This window comes from Mytilus californianus, unplaced genomic scaffold (genome assembly GCF_021869535.1).
Source record: "Mytilus californianus isolate M0D057914Y unplaced genomic scaffold, xbMytCali1.0.p SCAF_1, whole genome shotgun sequence".
NCBI classification, from domain to species: domain Eukaryota; kingdom Metazoa; phylum Mollusca; class Bivalvia; order Mytilida; family Mytilidae; genus Mytilus; species Mytilus californianus.
In genome coordinates, this window is record NW_026262581.1 from 114411589 (window position 1) to 114436420 (window position 24832).

General features: G+C 33.7%; 1 protein-coding gene across 1 annotated transcript in view; it reads left to right on the plus strand.

Moving 5' to 3' along the window:
- Positions 1-24832, plus strand: part of LOC127731021 (sushi, von Willebrand factor type A, EGF and pentraxin domain-containing protein 1-like) — a 92098-nt gene that overhangs the window by 38696 nt on the left and 28570 nt on the right. The window contains exons 15-25 of the mRNA XM_052239765.1: positions 1547-1708; positions 2150-2311; positions 3257-3418; positions 7257-7397; positions 7640-7753; positions 12102-12215; positions 12713-12914; positions 17736-17893; positions 18210-18405; positions 20508-20680; positions 21246-21482. Coding sequence (XP_052095725.1) covers positions 1547-1708; positions 2150-2311; positions 3257-3418; positions 7257-7397; positions 7640-7753; positions 12102-12215; positions 12713-12914; positions 17736-17893; positions 18210-18405; positions 20508-20680; positions 21246-21482 — 1821 coding nt within the window. The remainder of the gene's footprint in view (positions 1-1546; positions 1709-2149; positions 2312-3256; positions 3419-7256; positions 7398-7639; positions 7754-12101; positions 12216-12712; positions 12915-17735; positions 17894-18209; positions 18406-20507; positions 20681-21245; positions 21483-24832) is intronic.

Sequence of the window (24832 nt, forward strand, 5' to 3'; positions counted from 1 at the left end):
ATATTGAGGTCAAAAGGCTCCAAAATTAAACTTCGTTTGATTTCATCAAAAATTGAATTAATTGGGTTCTTTGATATGCCAAATCTAACCGTGTATTTAGATTTTTAATTTTGGGTCCTGTTTTTTTAAATTGGTCTACATTAAGGTCCAAAGGGTCTAAAATTAAACTTAGTTTGATTTTAACAAAAATTGAATTCTTGGGGTTCTTTGATATGCTGAATCTAAACAAGTGTTTAGATATTTGATTATGGGCCCAGTTTTCAAGTTGGTCCAAGTTGGGGTCCAAAATCAAACTTTGTTTGATTTCAACAAAAAATTGAATATATGGGGTTCTTTGATATGCTGAATCTAACCATGTATTTAGATTTTTTATTTGTGGGCCCGCTATCAAATTGGTTTATATTGAGGTCAAAAGGGTCCAAAATTAAACTTTGTTTGATTTCATCAAAAATTGAATTATTGGGGTTCTTTGATATTCCAAATCTAACCGTGTATTTAGATTTTTAATTTTGGGTCCCGTTTTTAAATTGGTCTACATTAAGGTCCAAAGGGTCCAAAATTAAACTTAGTTTGATTTTAACAAAAATTGAATTCTTGGGGTTCTTTGGTATGCTGAATCTAAACATGTGTTTAGATTTTTGATTATGGGCCCAGTTTTCAAGTTGGTCCAAGTTGGGGTCCAAAATCATAATTTGTTTGATTTCAACAAAAATTGAATATATGGGGTTCTTTGATATGCTGAATCTAACCATGTATTTAGATTTTTTATTTGTGGATCCCGCTATCAAATTGGTTCATATTGAGGTCAAAAGGGTCCAAAATTAAACTTTGTTTGATTTCATCAAAAATTGAATTATTGGGGTTCTTTGATATTACAAATCTAACCGTGTATTTAGATTTTTAATTTTGGGTCCCGTTTTTAAATTGGTCTACATTAAGGTCCAAAGGGTCCAAAATTAAACTTAGTTTGATTTTAACAAAAATTGAATTCTTGGGGTTCTTTGATATGCTGAATCTAAACATGTGTTTAGATTTTTTATTATGGGCCCAGTTTTCAAGTTTGTCCAAGTTGGGGTCCAAAATTTAACTTTGTTTGATTTCAACAAACATTGAATATATGGGGTTCTTTGATATGCTGAATATAACCATGTATTTTGATTTTGGACATTGGACCATAATAGGTAAATTAAAAAAAAATCAAGTTCTTAGACCACATTCTTTTTGTGTCAGAAACCTATGCTGTGTCAAATATTTAATCACAATCCAAATTCAGAGCTGTATCAAGCTTGAATGTTGTGTCCATACTTGCCCCAACTGTTCAGGGTTCGACCTCTGCGGTCGTATCAAGCTGCGCCCAGCAAAGCATTTTATTAATTTTCAACACATAGGTTGTGGGTGCACTTTCATTATGGAGTTTATGTTGACTAAACTGATTAAAAATAAAAAAAAAAAAGATTAGGTTTCAAACGACCTATCCTCCAAAAATGCGGTTTGTCTATTTCATTTCTTTTTAAGTTATTATATGATGTTGATTGTTTTGTTTCAGTTAGATGTCCTGTTGGTACATATTTCAATGTACTACAGCAGAAATGTGAGAGTTGTCGAAGAGGATCATATCAACCGAAGGAAGGACAATACACCTGTCATTTATGTCCTAATTTAACATCAACACATCACATTAACTCCAGAAGTAAAGATGATTGTAAAGGTAAGATCCTACAAATGGAATCGACGTCAATAATACATTTTCTGTGTGATTTTTAGCCAAAATGAATAGAACACAAAATTTTGGCAAGGAGGAAAATACCAGCAACCATTATATATCTTTCCCTCCAGATGGATGACAAAACAAAACAACCCAGATTTAAAATAAAAAGCTGTTGTTTTTCACGATAAAAAAATATTGTCGTTTTATCATTATGATGAAGTATAAAAATATTTTATCAACATGAAGTTTTTGTCAATAATATACCTTGAATGAATGTTTGTGGGAGTAAAACTGACCAAATTTGCTTTGATTTTTTTTTAACGAATTGATAGTAATGAATAAAAAGAGATGCGTGATATATGCCAATGAGAAAGCAGCAGTACTAATTGCTTCATTAATTATATCGTTCATTAGAACAAAAGTTATTCATGTTTTTTTCAGCTCTATGCCTGCCTGGAACATTCTCAAAGGACGGTATAGGGCAATGTACAACATGCCCAGAGAGCTCGTACCAAAACCTTTATGGGCAGACAGCATGCACCAATTGTCCTGGAAGTACCACAACATTAAGAAGGGGTGCTAGAAGACAGAGCATGTGTAGAGGTAAATACAAAATAAAAACATGTTATCAGTTAACTTCTGTTTGTATAGTGTTAGCAGTAAATGTTCCAACGATTTATTCTAGGTTAAGATGATCTTGTATTGATCATCTGGTAAATCTGTGGCTTATTTGAAATAATTCAGTTGTGTTGATATTCAGTAGTGCAAACTGCTAGTATATGGTTTCGACAGGTTCAGTAGTCACAGAGCATTCAGCGAGAAAAATAGGTCTTTCGTTTACTATTTTATACAAAGTTAAATAACAATTAAAAGAGGGTATAAATAGGGTCATTTGACAATGTCAAGTTAAAAACATGTATAAAAAGCTGCACAATAATTTAAAATGTCAATTTTAAGTTTACACAACAAAAGGAAAAATATCAAAACTAAATCTATACCTTTCTGCAATTTGAAAGTAGATCATGACGATACAGTTGTAGTTTTTTATGGAGTTACTACAAGCTAATAATAAATTACTCCTTTCATTCTCTGCACGATCTATTTTTACATCTATTGCTGTTTTTAGTTAGTATATGTCATGATGCCAAAATATATTATTCAATAATCTGTTTAAATCAATACATGACTTTTAGAATCGTAATTATAATAAATATGTAGTAAAATCGTATCCTAAAATTTCAATATCGGGAAATACAAATATGTAAGTAGTACATACAATTACAGAAAATGGATTATTTCAGAAAGGAATAACACATTGTAACGGAAAAAATAACATTAACAAACCTGGTAAGAATTTTAAAACAGAATTTTACCATTTATTCAACCTTAACACTGAGTATAACAGTGACTTAATATGGCGAATTCTGCATTGGAGTCATCAAATAAATTAGCAAAGATAATAAAAGCTAAAGCATTGACATGAAGTGATTCATTGTCCATGCACCATTATTATATAAATTGTTTGGTGATGAAAACAAATTTCTTCAGCGGAATGTAGCCCAGGATATGCATCTAAGACAGGGTTAGAACCATGTTTACCTTGCCCAAAGGGAACTTATCAGTCTGATACAGGGAAAGCATTCTGTTTGGACTGTCCTGGTGAAGGCAAGACATTAGATACTGCAAGCATTGATGTATCTGAATGCCAAGGTAAATATGATAAAAAAAAGTTATAGTAAATGTATTGTTTTCTTCTTTCTACTTCAACCCAATGAAAAATAAATTTCAAAAAAATTATTTTTAAAAAATGTGTTGTTAGTTAAGAAATTCAGTTTACTTAAAACAAAATATCAGAAATATTATAGATATTAGAAAATGATAATAAATTATTATTTATCAACATATATATATGATACAGAACAAAGACTTAATCTTACAAACATTAGTATTTTTATAAAAAAAAAAGAGATTTACAAACATTAGTATTCTTATAAAAAAAAGAGATGTGGTATGATTGCCAATGAGACACTTATCCACCAGAGTTCAAATAAAGTGGATATTAGCAATTATAGGTCACTGTCCGGTCTTGAAGGATTTTTATATATTTCTATATTGATTTGTATTGTACAAAAGCCATTTTAAAATTTGAATAACTATAACTTGTAATGTAATCCATTCCTAAATTGAGTCCCTCTTTCGTTTTTTCTGTAATATTTGATGGACTATTTCATCGATTTCTTCTTTTTATACGACCGCAAAAATTTTGCAGTCGTATAATAGTATGGCGTTGTCAGCGTCGGTGTCTTCGTCCGAAGACATTTGATTTCCAGACAATAACTTGAGAATAAATGTATACATCTGTATGAAATTGTACCACATGGTGCCATACTACAAAAGGAAGGCTGGGATTTATTTTTTGGGGTAATGGCCTAAATTGTTCAGGAATTAGGGACCAAAAAAAAGCAGTTTTCTTGTTTCAGGACAATAGCTTGTGAATAAGTGTATGGACCTCTATATAATTGTACCACAAGGTTCCATACCTCAAAAAGAGGATAGGATTAATATTGGGGGTAATGGCCCGCACTGTTCAGGAATAAGGGACCCAAAAGGTTTCCGGACAATAATTTGAGTGCAAGTCTATTGATCTCTATGAAATTGTACCACAAGGTTCCATACCAAAAAAGGAAGGTTGGGATTGATTTTTGGAGGTTATGGCCCAACTGTTTAGGAAAAAGGGCAAAACTCAATACTTTTCTAATACTTTGTATAAATTGCTTACTTCTGATTTTAAATGTGGTTTAATTTAAAGTCTTGAGATCTTGGGGGTTCTTTGATATGCTGAATCTAACTGTGTATTTAGATTTTCAATCTTGGGTCAGGTTTTCAAATTGGTCCACATTTAAGTCCAATGGGTCCAAAATCAAACTTAGTTTGATTTTCACAAAATTCAATTCAATGGATTCTTTGAAATGCCGAATCTAAACATGTATTTAGATTTTTTGACTTTGGGCCCAGTTTTCAAGTTGGTCAAAATCGGGATACAAGATTAAACTTTGTTTGATTTCAATAAAAATTGAATATATGGAGTTCTTTGATATGCTGTGTATTTATTTTAGGATTTTGGCCCCGTTATCAAATTGGACCACATTGAGGTCCAAAGGGTCCAAAATTTCATCAAAAAATGAATTCTTGGGGTTCTTTGATATGCCGATTCTAACCATGTATTATGATTTTGGATATTGGACCATAAAAGGTAAATGTCCAATTTCAAATTTTTAAGTTCTTAGACCACATTCATTCTGTGTCAAAAACTATACTATGTCAAATATTTAATCACAATCCAAATTCAGAGCTGTATTGCACAATTATTGAAAATTGTAAGTTGAGTCACAGTTAGAAATAGATACAGCATCATATCTAATTTAGAGAAGAAATTATATATAGATATAGATATTACTGTTCATTATTAGATATTTTGAAAAATAATTAGAGGTAAGTTTTATGGAACCCTTTAAAAACTTATCCATCAGTGTCCATTTATAGATAAATAATTTAAATTCTTGGTGTACTTGGATATGCTGAATCTAACCGTGTATTTAGATCTTGGATATTGGACCATGATAGGTACAAGTCCAATTTCAATTTGTCAGTTCTTTGACCACATTCATTCTGTGTCAGAAACCTCCGCTGTTTCAAATATTTAATCACAATCCAAATATCTTATCTTTTAAAGTGTTATAAAATGAATGCAATAACACAAATACACGGTCATGCAAGTGAGGCAATGATAACATATATACAGTCCGCCAAAAGTAAAGCACCACCTAAATATAACTGGCAATATTTTTTTATCTATTTCGAAAAAATATTTATGTTTGGTGTTATGAATTGCCTTTAACATACACTAAGAAAATTCATTACGACCAAAAAGATTGAACTTCGATAAACCCGCCAAGCAACTTTTTATTAAAGGTCAACTGCACTTTTACAAATGCACTGTTTCGATGCCTTTAAATCATCTACCTACTGTCCCGCGTACAGGTGAAATTTGACCTTCACCAAGTCCTTGTGAAATATGACAAGGCGTAAGTTATCTGTGACTGAACGTTGGCAAGCAATTGGCATGTCAAATGCCGGTAGGAGCACTAGGAGCACAGGTAACCATTTCAATGTTAATCACACCATCATTGTCAGACTTTTACAACGTCATGATGACACAGGAACTGTAAATGATAGACCAAGGTCCGGAAGACCCCGTTTAACTAACTGTCGTGATGACAGACTGCTTATTGGTCGTGCTAAAGCCAATCCATTTACTCCTGATCCACAGCTTAGAAACCACTGGCCTCCAGGTGGTCGTGTTAGTGTTCGAACTTTGCTCCGTCGACTTCATAGAGGCTACCTAAGAGCACGTCGTGTTGTGAAGAGACCTGCCCTAACAGCCAGGCACCATCGACGCTGGGACATGAGAAGCTGGCAAAAAGTTCATTGGTCAGATGAGAGTCTGTTTCTGTTACGACCAATAGACGGCAGAATACGCGTTTGGCGGGATAATAAAACTGCCTATGACCAAAACAACATTTGCCCAACGACTGCATTTGGTGCTGGTGCATGGTGTTACAGTATGGGGTTGCTTCTGATACTGTTGTAAGCTGGGTATGCATATTCTGCAGGGTAACATGAACGGACAGACATACAGGGATTTGGTGCCTAGAAACATTGTAGTCCATCCCTCATTTTGATATTCATCCACTTGCGCCAAGACCCTTGTACATGGACGACAACGCTAGACCACACAGACCAATGATTGTAACCGAGTACAAAGAGCAAGAAGCCATTGACACTATCTTTTGGCCTTCCATGTCTCCAGACATGAACCCTATCAAACATGTCTGGGATGCCATTGGCAGAAATCTCAATCGCAGAGAACCCACCTTTGCAAAATCTTGGCGATTTAAAAGTGGCAATGGTTGATGAATGGAATAGATTTGCTCAACTGAACTTCAGAAGGCTTGTACAGAGTATGAGACGCCGTGTTATGTAACTGTACCGGAAGAGAGGTGGTTACACATTATATTGACTCAAATATTGACATAAAATGTGCCGAACATGCCAAAGATTATTTGTAAAGACTTTTAATGATATTGGGTGATTAATTGTTGTAAAAAAATACAATCACAGTGAAACTTAAATTCCGTTTCTGATTTGTGTAATTTTCACTATTTCTACGAACGCAAAATTCAAATGCATAGAACCTGCATAAGTGACCAAACTTAAGTTTATGGTTTGTTTATGGTATATGTTAGCAAAATTGCTACATGAATATTTTCTCTTTTTCGGGGATTAACCGATTTTTTAAATGAAAAAATTTTCGATGCAATAAAAATAGGTAGTGCTTAATTTTTGGCTGACTGTATATATAAGATTTGTTGAACCATCCTTTAAGTTAGTTTACGGGAGGATCTCTTGCTTAATCAGTTGAAAATGAGATGTCAGTCAGATATTCCTGTAATGCTTTTAATTCCTGTTAATATTAAATGTTTTGAAGGTACGCAAACTGATTATCAGTCAGATATTCCAGTGGAAAGAGGATTTGATGAATGTTTCGCTGATCAATGTAAAAATGGAGCAACATGTAGCAGCTTTGGAGGATTTGGGTTTGACTGTAGTTGTGCCCCAGGTTTCACAGGTAAATATGAATGAAATCAAATGTATGTAATAAGTCTGATATGTATTTAACAAACACACCATCCATTACATATAATGTATTTTTTCACGTTTCGAAATAGATAAATCATTGAACTTCTAAGTATTTTAAATAAATGGAATATTACTACTGTTTATAAAAATGAAAAATAAATCTATCAAGTTATTTGTACAGACCTTGTTCTGAATGTGGGCGCCTGTTTTGATCCAATTATTTATTCTTAGGTGTATATTGCGAAAACGAACTGGATGAATGTGAATCTGATCCATGCTTCAATGGAGGCATTTGTGTGGACCTAAAGGTGGATTACTCATGTAAATGTGCTGCCGGATTTACAGGTACAACAACAATGGCGTGTTATATGGATGAACCCTTTGATCTCCTAACAGTCACTGGCTAGTTAATTTGTAGTTTAGTTTCGCAGTAACCAATACTTATTCTGCTTTATATAAAAACTTGTAGATATCATAGGCCTTCTGCTTGTTTTGCATTTCTATCAGCTGATCAGACACCTTCAATCAGATTCGTATTGCTCCTGAATTGCAATCACTATACAGCAGATTTGTATGTGTTACCATATATATGGTAATTTCATATTAAAGTCTTGAAAAAAGAAGAGCACTATCCTTAATTTCGGTCATTTTTTATACGACCACAAAATTTTTGCGGTCGTATAATGTTATGACGTTGTCAAAAAAAAAAGATTTTTGATATTGGACCATAATATGTAAAAGTCTAATTCCCAATTTTTCAGTTCTTTGACCACATGCATTCTGTGTCAGAAATCCATGCTGTGTCAAATATTTAATCACAATACAAATTCAGATCTGTATCAAAGCTTGAATGTAGTGTCCATACTTGCCCCAACTGTTCAGGGTTCGACCTCTGCGTTTCAAGCTGCGCCAAGCGGAACATTTTATTAAATGATGATATTAAACTGCAAAAAGGGGTCCCAGCTCTAGCCCCTATCCCCTGGGTGGGTCAATTTATGAATTTCAGGTATAAACAAAATGAAAAATATATCAATAAAATTAAACCATTACAGCAATACAGGCAGATGAGGGAATATCTATAAATACATATTTACGAATTTCTGAAGTATTTAACGAAAGCGCCTTTTCTCTGTACCAATATCAAGGTCTGAATAACAAAATGTTTTGGATGCATTGAAATTTAAAAAAAAAAATTATGTGTAAACGACTTAACCAATTTAACACCAAAGCTTAATAAGGTCAACATTCGGGTATCTTCAATGGACACATGTCTTTACAATATTTCAAGCTCTAAATTTTCAAAAAAATAAACAATTGTGGATTATTTTACAAAGACTTTCAAAAATATGCAATCAACACAAAATCCTTCATTAGCAAAATTAAATACACAAATTTACGAGACCTTAAGGCATTGAACAGAAACGAACTCGCTAATATCTGAGAAAACAGCGTCATGTACATGTTTGCATTATAATGTTCTGACAACAAATGGCATATAGTTGAACTCTGGTCGATGCATGTGAATAGTGCTGGAATGTTCAAAACCATAGTTTTAGTATATGTTTTGCAACGGTCCAGAAAATTAGCAAGTCAGATATTTATAACATAAACATAAGAAAGTATGGTATGATTAACAATAAGGTAACTATCAACCAGAGACAAAATGACATAGATGTTAGCATGTATAAGTCACCCACAGCATTTAACAATGAGAAATACTCATAATGCATTGCAAGCTATAAAAAGGATTCGACATAACAAATGTCAAAAAGTTCAAACAACATAACCAACGGCATGTCATTATTTATGTACAAAACAATTATACATAAACGAAAAACAAGTGTAATTCACGACAACCAATGAAATTCAGGCTCATGATTTTGGTACAGGCATACAGCGGGGGTAACCATGTTTCCGGATGCATAACCCATCCCTTACATGCCTGGGACAGTGGTGTCAAACCACAGCATATATCATTAAAAGCGATGTTCCTTTGCTATTTGTGTTTTTGCTGTGCATGTGCTGATTTTGTGTCCTGGATTGATACCCCATATCCTTTCTTTTCTATTATGTAAGAACCAACTGTAAAAACCAGTTGAAAAGGGGTTGACTCGTCGGATTGACTCAAACATACTCAAACAACTAACAAGAAGACCAATGTACTCCATCCTAGTAAGACCTACCCTAGAATATGCTTCTCCAGTATCACCATCACACGAGATATCGATCAAATACAGAGACGAGCAGCTCGCTTTGTCTATAGCTGCTATCAGGAGAACTCTCAGGGATGTGTAACTGAATTACTGGACCAACTTCAGTGAGAATCACTCCAGTACAGAAGATGGAAACATAGTATTGTGCTGTGTTATAAGACCCAGCACCAGTTGATTGCCATTGATGCATCCAAGTATTTCGTATCAGGTGATAGTAGGACCAGAGGCAACCACAAACTCAGACAAGCTTGAGTAAAGAGAGACATTTATTAGCATTCCTTCTTACCGAGAATAACAAGGGAATTGAATAAATTACTAGAATCTGTAGTGGAGTCCGGACCATTAGAGAACTTCGGGGCCGGAGTGAACACCATCTCTTAGACCCAGCTATGTCTCAACTAGACAGCAGGATACCCAGTGCATATACTTGTGAATACGCACTTCTTGATTATAATGTAAATACCATCCAGTTTTCCTAGACTTTTACTCTTGGTCAAATGAGTGGCCTCCTCTCTGTTTTAGATGCGCCCGAGTCAACTACACTCAATTGCAGAGTCCGACTCGTAACCGGAAAGAAGAAGAAAGACAGAAAGTAACGATCAGAGAGTCACATCTGTATTTACTTTACTTCATAACATACCAATTTGTCATTTTTATGCCCCCGCCGTAGCGGAGGGGGTGTTAAGTTTTACCCTTGTCCTTCTGTACGTCCCAAAATTGGTTTCCGTTCTCTAACTTTAGTTTGCCTCAACCAAATGTTATGAAACTTATACACAATGCTTATTACCACAAAACACAGATCAAGTTTGAATTTTGGTGGCGTCACTATAACCGTTCTAGAGTTATGCTCCTTTACAAATGGAAAAATTGCTAAATTTTTTTTCCCGTTCTCTAACTTCAGTTTGCCTCAACCAAATGTTATGAAACTTATACACAATGCTTATTACCACAAAACACAGATCAAGTTTGAATTTTGGTGGCGTCACTTTAACCGTTCTAGAGTTATGCCCCTTTATAAATGGAAAAATTGCTGAATTTTTCGTTTCCGTTCTTTAACTTTATTTTGCTTCAACCAAATATTATGAAACTTATACACAATGCTTATAACCACAAACCACAGATCAAGTTCGAATTTTGGTGGCGTCACTTTTGCCGTTCTAGAGTTATGTCCCTCTACAAATGGAAAAATTGCTGAATTTTTCGTTTCCATTCTCTTACTTTAGTTCGCCTAAACCAAATGTTATGAAACTTATACACAATTCTTATTACCACAAAACACAGATCAAGTTTGAATTTTGGTGGCGTCACTTTTGTTGTTCTAGAGTTATGTCCCTCTATAAATGGAAAAATTGCTGAATTTTTCGTTTCCGTTCTCTTACTTTAGTTTGCCTCAACCAAATGTTATGAAACGTATACACAATGCTTATTACCACAAAACTCAGATCAAGTACAAATTTGGGTAGCGTCACTTTTACAGTTCTTGAGTTATATCCCTTTATAACATTATATGCAAGCGGGGGCATCATCTGTGTCCATGTTCCCCATTTATTTACAGAACCGACTTTAAACCGATTTACTCCTTAGGCATTTTCCCGCAGTTGCTATGTACATGTACCTTATACGCTACTGTGACCATCTTAAGTAGGATATAGGAACAATAATTTTCAGTATGATAAAGACACATTGGGATCTAAAACGTTTGTGAATTGGTTTATAGAGACAAATATTGAAAGATCTTGATCACACTTTTCTCAAACAGAGAGTAAATAATGACATTTCTGCTGAAAAATTGATTCATAAAACAAATTTATTGAAATAAGTACATGCAAAAACGCAAGTGATTTAGAAATTAAGCTCTTCCAGGAGTTAAAAATGACAAAGAACACAATTAAAATTGTAACCCTTAAAATACTATATTGGCTTTTTCTCTATCCCAATTTTTTCACCCCATTATAATTTATATTTAGAGCAATATTCTGGATGGGTGAAAATATAAAGCAAAACATCAATTTTCCACAGAATAAGCTAAAAGCCGGCAAGCTTTTTGGAAAAGCTATTACTAGTTTTGTAAATAAATCATGCCGTTAGTTTTCTCGATTGAATTGTCATTTTGGTGGCCTTAAATAGCTGATTATACGGTATGGGTTTTCCTCATTGTTGAAGGCCGTACGGTGACCTATAGTTGTTAAATTTTATGTCATTTGGTCTCTAGTGGAGAGTTGTCTCATTGGCAATTATACAACATCTTCTTATTTTTATGTTTAAGTTTTTTATTTAGCTGTATATTCCCATTCTGATGATGAAATCGATTGTGTATTTTTCAAAGTAAAAAGTGAATTCGCTAGGATGTGTTAGTACTGAAATGTTCATCTGAAGGAATGGAATCACACTTGAAAGAATATTTTTATTTCAAGTTAAAAGAGCAGTCAAAGAAACAACGCGTCTATCTAAAATATTAGGTATATTTATTTGCTTTTAAGGTAGAAAGTGTGAAGTAAATATTGACGAATGTTTAGGACAACCATGTACAAACAACGGGACATGTGTTGATGGTATCAATGATTACAGCTGTTCATGTCTTCCTGAGTATGAAGGTAAAACTATCCTTAATTTTTTTAATTGCTTTTAATATGTTAAGGATTTTTTCTCAATATGTTCTTATAATATGAAGTTATTCCACTTCAAGAGTTTTTATTTTAAAATCTGACCACCAAGCTCATCAGAAAAAAGGGGTTCATGTACGGAAATATATGTTTATAAAGCTACAAGTGATGCATTCGTATATGAACGATTCAGTTTGGTTTATTTTTATTTTTTTTACATTATGTGGTATTTTAGAAGTCATGTATGATCCAGATACTTGTCATAGTTTTTTGTTGTTGTTTTGTTTCAAAATACTACTGCAGTGTTTAGTTCATTTAAATTACTTTTAATCAAAAACATATAATAAATCTTCTTTCTTTTTAAATTTAATGGACATCGATACGACAGGTTCCACCAGCAGAGCAGGAAATGTTTCCTCTTTCTTTTTAAAAGTATAGTGCCTTTTTGATCTGGGTAATTAAGTGCTGTAAACCATGCTTTTTGGCAGGTCCAAGATGTGAACAGCTGAAAGACGACTGTGTGAACGCACAATGTCAACATGATGGAACGTGTGTGAATACGTTACAAGGCTACAACTGTCGGTGTGCCAAAGGATACTCTGGTGTAAACTGTGAGATTAACAATGATGACTGTTCATCAGGGCCCTGTCGGAATGATGGTACCTGTGTAGACGAAGTAGCAGGATTCAGGTATACACCAAAAGCTTCATATTACACATGCATGTTACGAGAAAGCAAAGTATAGATATTTCAAAATATTGAAAACGAAGAAATTGTCATTGTTTATATGTTAGGATTACATAATGAAACACATTTATTGATTTTGTCAAATTCGTGAAATTTTTGCGGTCGTTTAATGTTATGACGTTGTCAGCGTCGTAGTCGTCGTCGTCGTCGTCCGAAGACATTTGGTTTCCAGACAATACTTTGAGAATAAGTGTATGGATCTGTATGAAATTGTACCACAAGGTTCAATATCTCAAAAGGAAGGTTAGGATTATTTTTAGGGGTTATGGCCCACAAATACCACAAAAGGAAGGTTGGGATTGATATTGGGGGTTATTATCCTAACTGTTTAGGTATAAGGGGCCAAAACCAAGCATTTTTCTTGTTTCAGGACAATAACTTGTTTATAAGTGTATGGATCTCTATGAAATTGTACCACAAGGTTCCATATCTCAAAGGAAGGTTAGGATTATTTTTAGGGGTTATGGCCCAAACCGTTTAGGAATTAGGGCCAACAAACTAGGAATTTCAGGTTTCCCGACAATAACTTGTGTATAAGTCTATGGATCGCTGTGAAATTGTACCACAAGGTTCTATGAAGGAAGGTTGGGATTGATTTTGGGGTTTATGGCCAGAACCGTTTAGGAAAAAGGGGCCAAAAACAATACTTTTCCCATACTTTGAATAAATTGCTTATTTCTTGACCAATTTCAATTGGGTTTCATTCAAAGTCTCGAATTCTTGGGGTTCTTGAATATGCTGAATCTAACCGTGTATTTAGATTTTGGATATTAGGCCCCGTGTTTGATTTGTACAAGTTAAGGTCCAAAGGGTCCAAAATGAAACTTTTGTTTGATTTAAAAAAAAAAATGAATTCTCACCATGTATTTAGATTTTGGATATTGGACCATAATAGGTAAATGTCCAATCTCAAATTTTTAAGTTCTTGATTTAGATTTTTGATTTTGGGACCAGTTTTCAAAGTGGTCTACATTAAAGTCCAAAGGGTCCAAAATTAAACTTAGTTTGATTTAAACCAAAATTGATTTCTTGGGGTTCTTTGAAATGCTGAATCTAAACATGTGTTAAGATTTTTGATTTTGGGCCCCGTTTTCAAGAAGGTCCAAATCGGGGTCCAAAATTAAACTTTTTTTTTCTTTTTTTGATTTCATTTGAATATATTGGCGTTTAAACCCGATTCATTTTTATGCACCTGTCCTAAGTCAGGAGCCTGTTGTACAGTTGTTGTCGTTTGTTGGTGTGGTTCATAGGTGTTTCTCATTTCTCGTTTTTTATATAGATTATACCGTGGGTTTCCCTGTTTGAATCATAAACCGGATTTTCGAAGGAAATATCGGTTATTAAAATGGGGATGGGCGGCTGGGCGGGCTGACGGGCGGCTGCCAAACAGTGTCAGCACAATAACATGAAAACGCTTTAACAAATTTTTTTCAAATTTAAATATGTTGTTTCCTGGGACTTAATGAAGGTCTAGTTCAATTTTCACAATTTTAGTAGATCTCCTTTTTGAGTTATCGCCATTTTTAATATCCAAAAGTGGAATTTTAAAATATTTTTCTCTTGTTATCATTTTATGACTCAGCATAATGTCTTATCTCACAATAAAAATTGGAGTGACAGATTTATTTGAAAATTTTCTGTTTCCTGATAAGATCTGTAGGACTGTATATATAAAGTTTGAAATTTACTAGTAGGACTGTATAAATGAAGTTTGAAATTTACTGTTCATTATAAGATATTTTGTAGATAATTAAGTCTCCCTAAACCATATATATTCTTACCCCCACCCCCTTCAATTTGAGAATGTGCTTTTATCTTGTAAACAGTCGAGATCCCCACCCCTAAACCATATATATTCTTGTATGGGACAATAAAGCAAATCAAATGAAATATTAGGGGAGTCCCCAGGTTCATCCCCCACCCCCCTTCTTTTTGAAAACTTGTAAACGGTCAAGATCCCCACCCTGAAACCATATATATTCTTGTATGGGACAATAAAACTAATCAAATAAAATAAAAGGCGAGTCTCCTGGGGTCACCCCCACCCCTTCCTGTTTGAGAACTTGTAAACAGTCGAGATCCTCACCCCTAAACCATATATATTTTTGTATGGGACAATAACACAAATCAAATGAAATATAGGGGAAGTCCATGGGGGTCACCCCATCCCCTTTCTTTTTGAAAACTTGTAAACGGTCAAGATCCCCACCCCAAAACCATATATATTCTTGTATGGGACAATAAAACTTATCAAATGAAATAAAAGGCGAGTCCCCTGGGGTCACCTCACCCCATCCTGTTTGAGAACTTGTAAACGGTCGAGATCCCCACCCCTAAACCATATATATTCTTGTATGGGACAATAAAACAAATCAAATGAAATATAGGGGGAGTCCATGGGGGTAACCCCCATCCCACTTCTTTTTGATAACTTGTAAACGGTCGAGATCCCCACCCTTAAACCATATATATTTCTTGAATGGGACAATAAAACAAATCAAATGAAATTGAGGGGAAGTCCCCTGGGGTAACCCCCACCCCCTTCTTTTTGAAAACTTGTAAACGGTCAAGATCCCCACCCCGAAAGCATATATATTCTTGTATGGGACAATAAAACAAATCAAATAAAATTGAGGGGAAGTCCCCTGGGGTAACCCCCACCCCACTTCTTTTTGAAAACTTGTAAACGGTCAAGATCCCCACCCGAAACCATATATATTCTTGAATGGGACAATAAAACAAATCAAATGAAATATTAGGCGAGTCCCCTGGGGTCACCCCCACCCCTCCTGCTTAAGAACTTGTAAACAGTCGAGATCCCTAAACCATATATATTCCTGTTCATAATTTCAAGAAGATTTGAATGACATACAGGGTCAATCCATAGGCGTCACTTATGCATATCACAAACCAATTTGTACTGGACTTTGCCCAATGTCAGGCGACCATGGGAATGAAGAATTATTGGAGCTTTGTTTGGGAGACTTCATTACTGATAAATTTATAGATTTTGAAAAGACATTGTATTAATTATAAATAAAATTTTGGATTTTTTTCTTCTTTTCTTTGGTAAATTGTTTGAAGAATTTTGTGGCAAGTTTGTTTGTTATTCTGTAAAAACTAATTTTCTGAATGCTATATATTTTTTTTTGATGAAGTGAACTCCTTTAAAAACTAAGCTTATATTGTCTATTAATAAACATATATTTAGATTTCTGATTTTGGGCCCAGTTTTCAAGTTGGTCCAAATCGGAGTCCAAAATTAACCTGTGTTTGATTTCAACATTAATTGAATATATATAGGGTTCTTTGAAATGCTTAATCTAAACCTGTATTTCTTTTCATTATTAATAAGATAATACCACATTGAGGTCCAAAGGGTCCTAAATTAAACTTTTGTTTAATTTCATCAAAAATTGAATTCTTTGGTTCTTTGATATGCTGATTCTAACAATGTTTGAGTGTTAAATCATATCTAATTTTAGAGAACTTCTTCATCACTGGTTGTTGTTATTAAATTATTGATTATAATTTGAAAAATTGCATCATATCTTATTTTAGAGAACTATTTATCCAGTTTGAGTTATTTCCCTTTGCACAGAAAATATTATGGATAAAATAATCCTGTGTTTCATTTCAACATAGATTAAATACATATAGGGTTCTTTCAAATGCTGAATCTAAACCTGTATTTAAATATTAGATTTTTGGGCCCAGTTTTCAAGTTGGTCCAAATCAGGGTCCAAAATTAAACTTTGTTTTATTCGACAAAAATTGAATTTATGGGGTTCTTTGAAATGCTGAATCTAACCATGTATTGAGAGATTTTAGATTGTGGGCTCCTTTATCAAATTGGTCCACATTGTGGTCCAAAGGGTCATAAATTAAACTGTTGTCTGATTTCATCAAAAATTGAATTCTTGGGGTTCTTTGATATGCTGATTCTAATATGTACTTAGATTTTGGATATTGGACCATAATAGGTATTTAAATGTCCAATTTCAAATATTTCAGTTCTTTGACCACATGTAATTTGTGTCACAAACCTATGTCAAATATTCAATCACAATCCAAATTCAGAGCTGTTTTAAGCTTAAATATAGTGTCTATACTTGTTCAACTGTTCAGGGTTCGACCTCTGCAGGAAATCCAGCTTGCTGTCACTCTGACAGCCTCTTGTTTTACACTTGTCATTTTGGGGCCCTTTTATAGCTTGCTGTTCGGTGTGAGCCAAGGCACCGTGTTGAAGGCCGTACTTTGACCTATAATTGTTCACTTTTGATACATTGTGACTTGGATGGAGAGTTGTCTCGTTGGCACTCATCCCACATCTTCTTATTTATATTCTTAAGATATGCTGAATCTTACCGTGTATTTAGATTTTAGATTTTTGGCCGTGTTATCAAATTGGTCCACATTGAGGTTCAAAGGGTCAAAAATTAAACTTTGTTTGATTTCATCAAAAATTAGATTCTTGGTTTTTTTTTTATATGCTTAATCTAACCATGTATTTAGATTTTGGATATTGGACCATAGAAGGTAAAAGTCCAATTTAAAATTTTTCAGTTCTTTGACCACATTCATTCTGTGTCAGAAAGCTAAGATGTGTCAAATATTTAATCACAATCCAAATTCAGAGCTGTATCAAGCTTGAATGTAGTGTCCATACTTGCCCCAACTGTTCAGGGTTCGACCTCTGCGGTCATATCAAGCTGCGCCGCGCGGAGCATTTTATTATATTTATACATCTCATTTTCTTTGTAGTTGTGAATGCATGCCAGGGTACACAGGAAAACAGTGTCTAAATGAAATTGACGAATGCGCTTCTTTGCCCTGTTTCCAAGATGCTACATGTGTGGATCGTATTAATTCATTCGAATGCATTTGTCCACAAACATTTTCTGGTAGACTGTGTGAAACAGGTACTTGTAAAAACAATCGATATATAGAAATTTAAACAAATAACAGTATGCAGAAATGCACCTTTATTATTAACATTAGCAGAACTGTTTCTTCATTGTATCATTTTTAAGTAAAAGTTTTTAAGTGCTAACAATATATTTAGACATGCTATTTAGTCATTTTTATCAAATAAGAAATTGAAAATTACTTAATTCGGAATCAGCTTCAGGCATTTCATTTCCAATTCTCTATTTTGTTTTAAATAAAAAACGTTCAAGCAAATCAGGTGAAAAGCAAAGAAGAAAATATGAAGACACATATAGCTTTGAATTTCAGAACTTGACAGTAAATATTTGCTTGACTTCCCAAGTTCGGGGACAATAAACTATTCAACATTTAAAATGGACAGAGAGATGTCAGCCTTTTCTATTGGTTTTTGGATCAGGACATCTGATGAGATAAACCAGGGTACACCTTTCTCCTATTCTATAGGAGCATTCGATAATGCATTGACAATAACTAATTATGATGGGTGAGTAAAACAATGTACAATTAATTATTTATATCTCATTATTAATTTCTATTACGCTCTATACTGGTTTACGTCTGTCCGTGTTTCCATTCATATGTGATGCATTCTCACATCCGTCACTTATTAATTTTCATTTCACCGAAAACTTATGGCAGGAGTATTATTAGTGAGCTATAGCTTCCAATTCCGGTGCGTTGCATTTGCGCCAATTGGAATTTTATTTCGCTAAAAAAAATCTTTCATTTGCGCCAATAATACAGATAAATAGTATAAATAATAGTAATATATTGTTACTATTCTGTTGATTTTATTAATTTCTTCCGTTCTCCAGCATTATATGCTACCCCGACACCACTGGAAGGTGGAAGTAGGAGCGGGACAAGTTCCAAAAATGTGACAATAAGGATAAAACACCATATATACATCTTTTGTTTGCATCATAAAAATAAGTCAGCATCTGTTGTCACAGTGATTCTACTTTCAACTACTAGTATATAATATAAAAATAAAAAGATATGGCAATGAGACGACTATCGCGAAAGACCAAATGAATGACGTAGATTGACCGTACGGCCTTCAATAATGAGCAAAACCTATACAGTATAGAGTAAGCTATATACGGCCACGACATGACAAAATGTAAAATAATCCAAACAAGAAAACCAACGGTCTAATTTATGTACAAGACACATTTCTAGGGGATACTCTTACAATTTCTTATACGATACTTGTATTTGGGATACAACATACATTGAGACTTTTAACCTTAATTAATTTAATGTTACCTGAAAAATTATAAAAACCTAGTATTTACATTTGGGCGCAAATGAAATATAACCTTATGGCGCAAATGAAGGTTTATTTTTACACAATACAGCGTGTCTAAGCTACCTGACTTTTGTTTTAGCTAATTAATTCATTAATGATTGGGTTTATTTTAATGTTGATTATAAGAGTGAGATCTCCCACTATCTAAATGTTTCGCCAGAGTGAGATCTCCCACTATCTAAATGTTTTCTACCGAGTGAGATATCCCACTATCTAAATGTTTTCCACAGAGTGAGATCTCCCACTGTCTAAATGTTTTCTACTGATTGAGATCTCCCACTATCTCAATGTTTTCTACAGAGTGAGATCTTTCACTATCGCAATGTTTTCCACCGAGTGAGATCTCCCACTATCTCAATGTTTTCCACCGAGTGAGATCTCCCACTATCTCAATGTTTTCCACCGAGTGAGATCTCCCACTATCTCAATGTTTTCCACCGAGTGAGATCTCCCACTATCTAAATGTTTTCCACAGAGTGAGATCTCCCACTATCTCAATGTTTTCTACCGAGTGAGATCTCCCACTATCTCAATGTTTTCCACAGAGTAAGATCTCCCACTATCTCAATGTTTTCCACAGAGTGAGATCTCCCACTTTTAGGATATGAAAAAGTTGATAACTATGATAGATTGATAAAAATAAAATATTTTTATGCCCAATCTAGGGCCATTATGTTTTTCGGTCTGTGCGTCCGTTCGTTCGTTCGTCCGTCGTTCGTTCGTCCGTCCGTCTGTCCCGCTTCAGGTTCAAGTTTTTGGTCAAGGTAGTTTTTGAGGAAGTTGAAGTCAAATTAACGTGAAACTTAGTACACATGTTCCCTATGATATGATCTTTCTAATTTTAATGCCAAATTAGAGCTTTGACCCCAATTTTATTGTTCACTGGACATAGAAAATGATAGTGCGAGTGGGGCATCCGTGTATTATGGACACATTCTTGTTTAAATCTGTAATATATAAGAATATGCTGTATGATTGACAATGAGACAATTATCCACCAGAGACAAAATGACGTAAATGTTATCTGGGACATAATATATATTGTATACTTTTCCCAAATGTCACGTATGCTTCTTTACTACTTACAGATTTTCTATTCCTAAGAACCAGGTTGTAATGGTCGTTGCTCGATGAAGAAAGCAACACAGGAAACCAGACTGTAGAATAATGTTTTCCAGAAGATTGATTATTTGAGAAATTTATCTGTACATTAAGAGTTAACTTTAAGCTAATTACTGAAGTGTCAAATCATTTTCTTCATTTTCTTGTTTCAGATTTGTTATTTATGTAAATAACAAAAAGATAAACACAGATGTGAAAGTGAACGACGGAACATGGCATCATGTATTAGTCACGTGGTCTACTGATAAAGGAGCATGGAAAATTTATAAAAATGCATTTCTATGGGACGAGGGATATAATTTAGCTGCAGGAGAAACTATTAAAGGTAAATTGATTCAACGGAGATACCTGATGCAAACAGTTGACAAAAGTTTGGGATATGATGGACGCATTTATGACTGTGGCGTTTATCATAAATTGACATGAACGTCAAATTAAGTCCTTTCTTTTCTCGATAGTTTGTAAAGGAAAATGTTGCATAAAACCTTTTACGCATTCTATCAAATTGTCATGAAAAGTTCTGAAGTCTTTTAAGTTGACTCGTTAATACCTTTAATTTAGGTAATTTTATTTTCGATCATTCATTTTTCCTCCAATAAAATTAACTCACATCAGTCATTCACCATAAGTACAAATTTTGATAATTATAAATTTGCTTTGTGCAATATCGCAAATGAAGAATGGAGCATAAAGAGAATGTTTATACGTGCGAACACTCTTCCACTGCTTAGGAAATAACATTTTGCTATAGACAGTATTTTCTTTCAATGTGAATATAACAGCGAAACCAATAACTAATCCAAGCATTTTTAATCTTCAGGGACTTCTATCTTAATCTACAAATAGGTCAAGTTTTAAAAGTCATCAAATATTCGAATGTATGCTTACAGGTGGTGGGAAGGTTATGATAGGACAGGAACAAGATAAAGGTGGTACCCTTAGTCCAACGGAATCATTTGTGGGACTCCTTACAAACCTGAATGTGTGGTCTAAAGAACTAAGTCAGTCGGATATAGAAACAATGATAGTCACATGTAATAAGAACTTAGGTGACATCATAGCGTGGCCTGATGTACAGTCAGGACTTCATGGAGATTTACAGCCGAATCCCTCGGGATTTTGTCAAGGTATAGGATATGGCTATGGATAGACCCAGTGTGTGTTCACTTTGTATGGCATTAGGACGGCTGCAAGCAGTTTTATCTAGCTTTGAGATTACCTAAAACTAGTATTGCTTAGTTATGCTTTAGTTATAGAAATGCTTAATAAAAATGATAATTCAAATAAGCATGTATATACATGTATTGCATTTAAAAAGAATATTTATCTAAAATTGTGACATGTTTTCAATAAAATATTATGCAATATACACATTTCTTCACAAAGCAGGAATGAAAAGAAGATTCTTACATTATATTGATATTGTTGGCAAAATACTTATGCATGGTGTATGGTAGATAAATATTATATGTAGGTGAATTTAAAAATGTAATTTTTTTAGAAAATTAAATTAAAACTGCTTTAATCATTCAACTGAATCGAGAACCATCCTATTTGTAAGTATTTAAATATGGATATCTAATAATATAGAAGCCTTAAACGAAAGAAAATAGAAAAATCAACTTTGCTCCTGTTTGAATTCATGGATTGCCTATGTTTTTTATAACTTGACTTAAATCTTTTTATGTATTTATGAGGTTTGAATATCGGTAAACTACTGTTACTTTCAATGTTTTAGCCAGAATAACATAAACAAATGCTTCTCTCATATTTCAAAAATAAGAATGCAGAAAACCGTTTTGAAACTTCGTTTAGATAAATTTTGGCGCATGGCATAACCAAACTGGTCAGTGGACTTTCTTTAAAATACTTTAAAATACCAGATGAAGAATTTGTTTTCATTTGCAACGAACCATTAGAGTTCTAAAAGTGTAACATTTCATGAACCCCATTTAGTTAAAAAAAATATATACAGAGGTTTTAAGTATTTGCAGTTGACCAAATTTAATTTTCCAAACAGTGGAAGTAACAAACATGTAGATATATTAAAATTTGATTATTTCAAATATACAATATTAAATGAAAATAAAAACCAAACTACACCCCTCCCCCCGAAAAAAAACCCCAAAAAGCATAAACGAAGCAAGCAAAAAAAACAAACAAAACAAAAAACAAGAATCAAAAACAATCTGTTTCAGTCGGTTTTTTCAGTCCTGTTTGACTTTTTATTGTTATTAAGTAACGACTAAGTACTTTTTTAGTACTGATCAACTGAAAAATGTCAGTACTGAAAACACATATTATAACAAAACAGTAATGAAAAAATCAGTCCAAAACAATTAGGTGCTTAATGAGTACTGAAATAATACTTAAAAAATCAGTTCAAAACAATTAGGTGCTTAATGAGTACTGAAATAATACTGAAAAAATCAGTTTAAAACAATTAGGTGCTTAATGAGTACTGAAATAATACTGAAAAAATCAGTTCAAAACAATGAGGTGCTTAATGAGTACTGAAATAATACTGAAAAAATCAGTCCAAAACAATTAGGTGCTAAATGAGTACTGAAATAATACTGAAAAAATCAGTAAGATACTACTTTAAAAACAATACTGATAAAGACAATAAAGAAACAATAAGTATTACAAGTACTGAAACAGAAAGTCTAACATTACAATCCTATGTTATAACTGTCCAATACAGATTCAAAATAACTTAAAAATGTCAATTCAATTCAGAGATTTTATTGCTTAAATCAATAATATTTATAAAAGTACAGCAGACTGTAGAATAGAGAATGGAAACAGGGAATGTGTCAAAGAGACGACAGCCTAAGGCCACCAATGGGTCTTCAACGCATCAAGAAAATGTTACAACCGGAGTCGGACTTCATCTGGCCCCTAAACAATAATGTATACTAGTTCAGCGAACCATACAAATAAACCAAAATATAAAAAAAAACACATACACAAGACTAACAAAGCCTAGAGGTCCTTAACTTGGGACAGGCACAAAAATGCGGCGGGGTAAAATATGTTTTGTGAGATCCCAACTCACCCTATACCTCTAGCCAATGTGGAATCAACGACCAAACAGCAATACGTACAGTAAAACTTAGTTTAAAATAAGTCCGAGTCCGATGTTAGAATTGGTAACAGAAGAAACGAAGCAAAATGACAATGATCATCATAAATGAACAAAGGACTACTAGCAGTTACTGACATGCCAGCTCAAGACCTCAATTAAACTGAAAGAAAGATTATGTCTTCATCATATGAAAATCAACCAGAATTCCTCCCGTTAAGGGTTACGTATCATGCCGTCATAAGTTATACGAGAAGAACATAACCCATATCATTTTTATACTAGTATGTTGTTGTCGTCGTCGTTTGAAGACATTTTGTTGCCAGATAATAACTTAAGTATAAGTGTATGGATCTCTACGAAATTGTACCACAAGGTTCCATACCACAAAAGGAATGTTGGGATTCATTTTGGGGGTTATGACCCTAACTTTTTAGGAATTAGAGGCCAACAAGGGGTTACAAACTAAGCATTTTTCTTCTTTCAGGACAATAACTTGAGTATAAGTCTATAGATCTCTATGACATTGTACCACAAGGTTCCATACCAAAAAAAGAAAGCTTAGGATTGATTTTTGGGGTTATTAACCGTTTAGGAAATGGGGGCAAAAAAGGGGCAAAAAAACAATACTTTTCTAATACTTTGAATAAATTGCTTATTTCTTGACCAGTTTCCATTGGAGTTTAATTAAAAGTCTAACCGTGTATTCAGATTTTTAACCGGATTTTCGAAGGAAAAATCGGTTATTGATTTGGGAATGTACGGCGGGCGGGCGGCTGCCAAACAGTGTCCGTTCATTTCCATAGAATTTAACGAAATCTTTCCAAATTTAGATATGTTGTTTCCTGTGACTAAATGAAGGTCAAGTTCAAATTTCACGATTTTAGCTTTTCTCGTTGTTGAGTTGTAGACCTTTCAGTAGTGAAAAGTGATATTTATTATATGATTTATTTTTATTTTGAGTTATTTCCCTTTGAACAGAAATGGTGTAATTAATAAGTATATGGATAGATAGTCTATCAATGATTGTATCTGTTCAATTGATTTTAGTCAGGAGTTGTCAAAAATTTCTTTATATCTATTTTTTAAGTCGTGTGTTTTGAAGGTAGATGTCAGAGTAGTTATGTGGTATTTTATTTGTGGTGGGTGTGTTAATGTTTAATTTTTACTTGATCCTGTTTGGGGGTCCAGATTTGCAAATATCATTTTCATTAGATAATAATCTATTTTTATTAAAGGATATATTTCATTACATTTCAAATATGTTGACGTTGATAGATAAGTTGCCGATATTACTTTGTGACATATGTAAGAATAATATTGGGAACTATTAATTATATATATAAAGTTTGATTACACTAAGCATTTTTAAGATAACAAAGCATGTGGTAA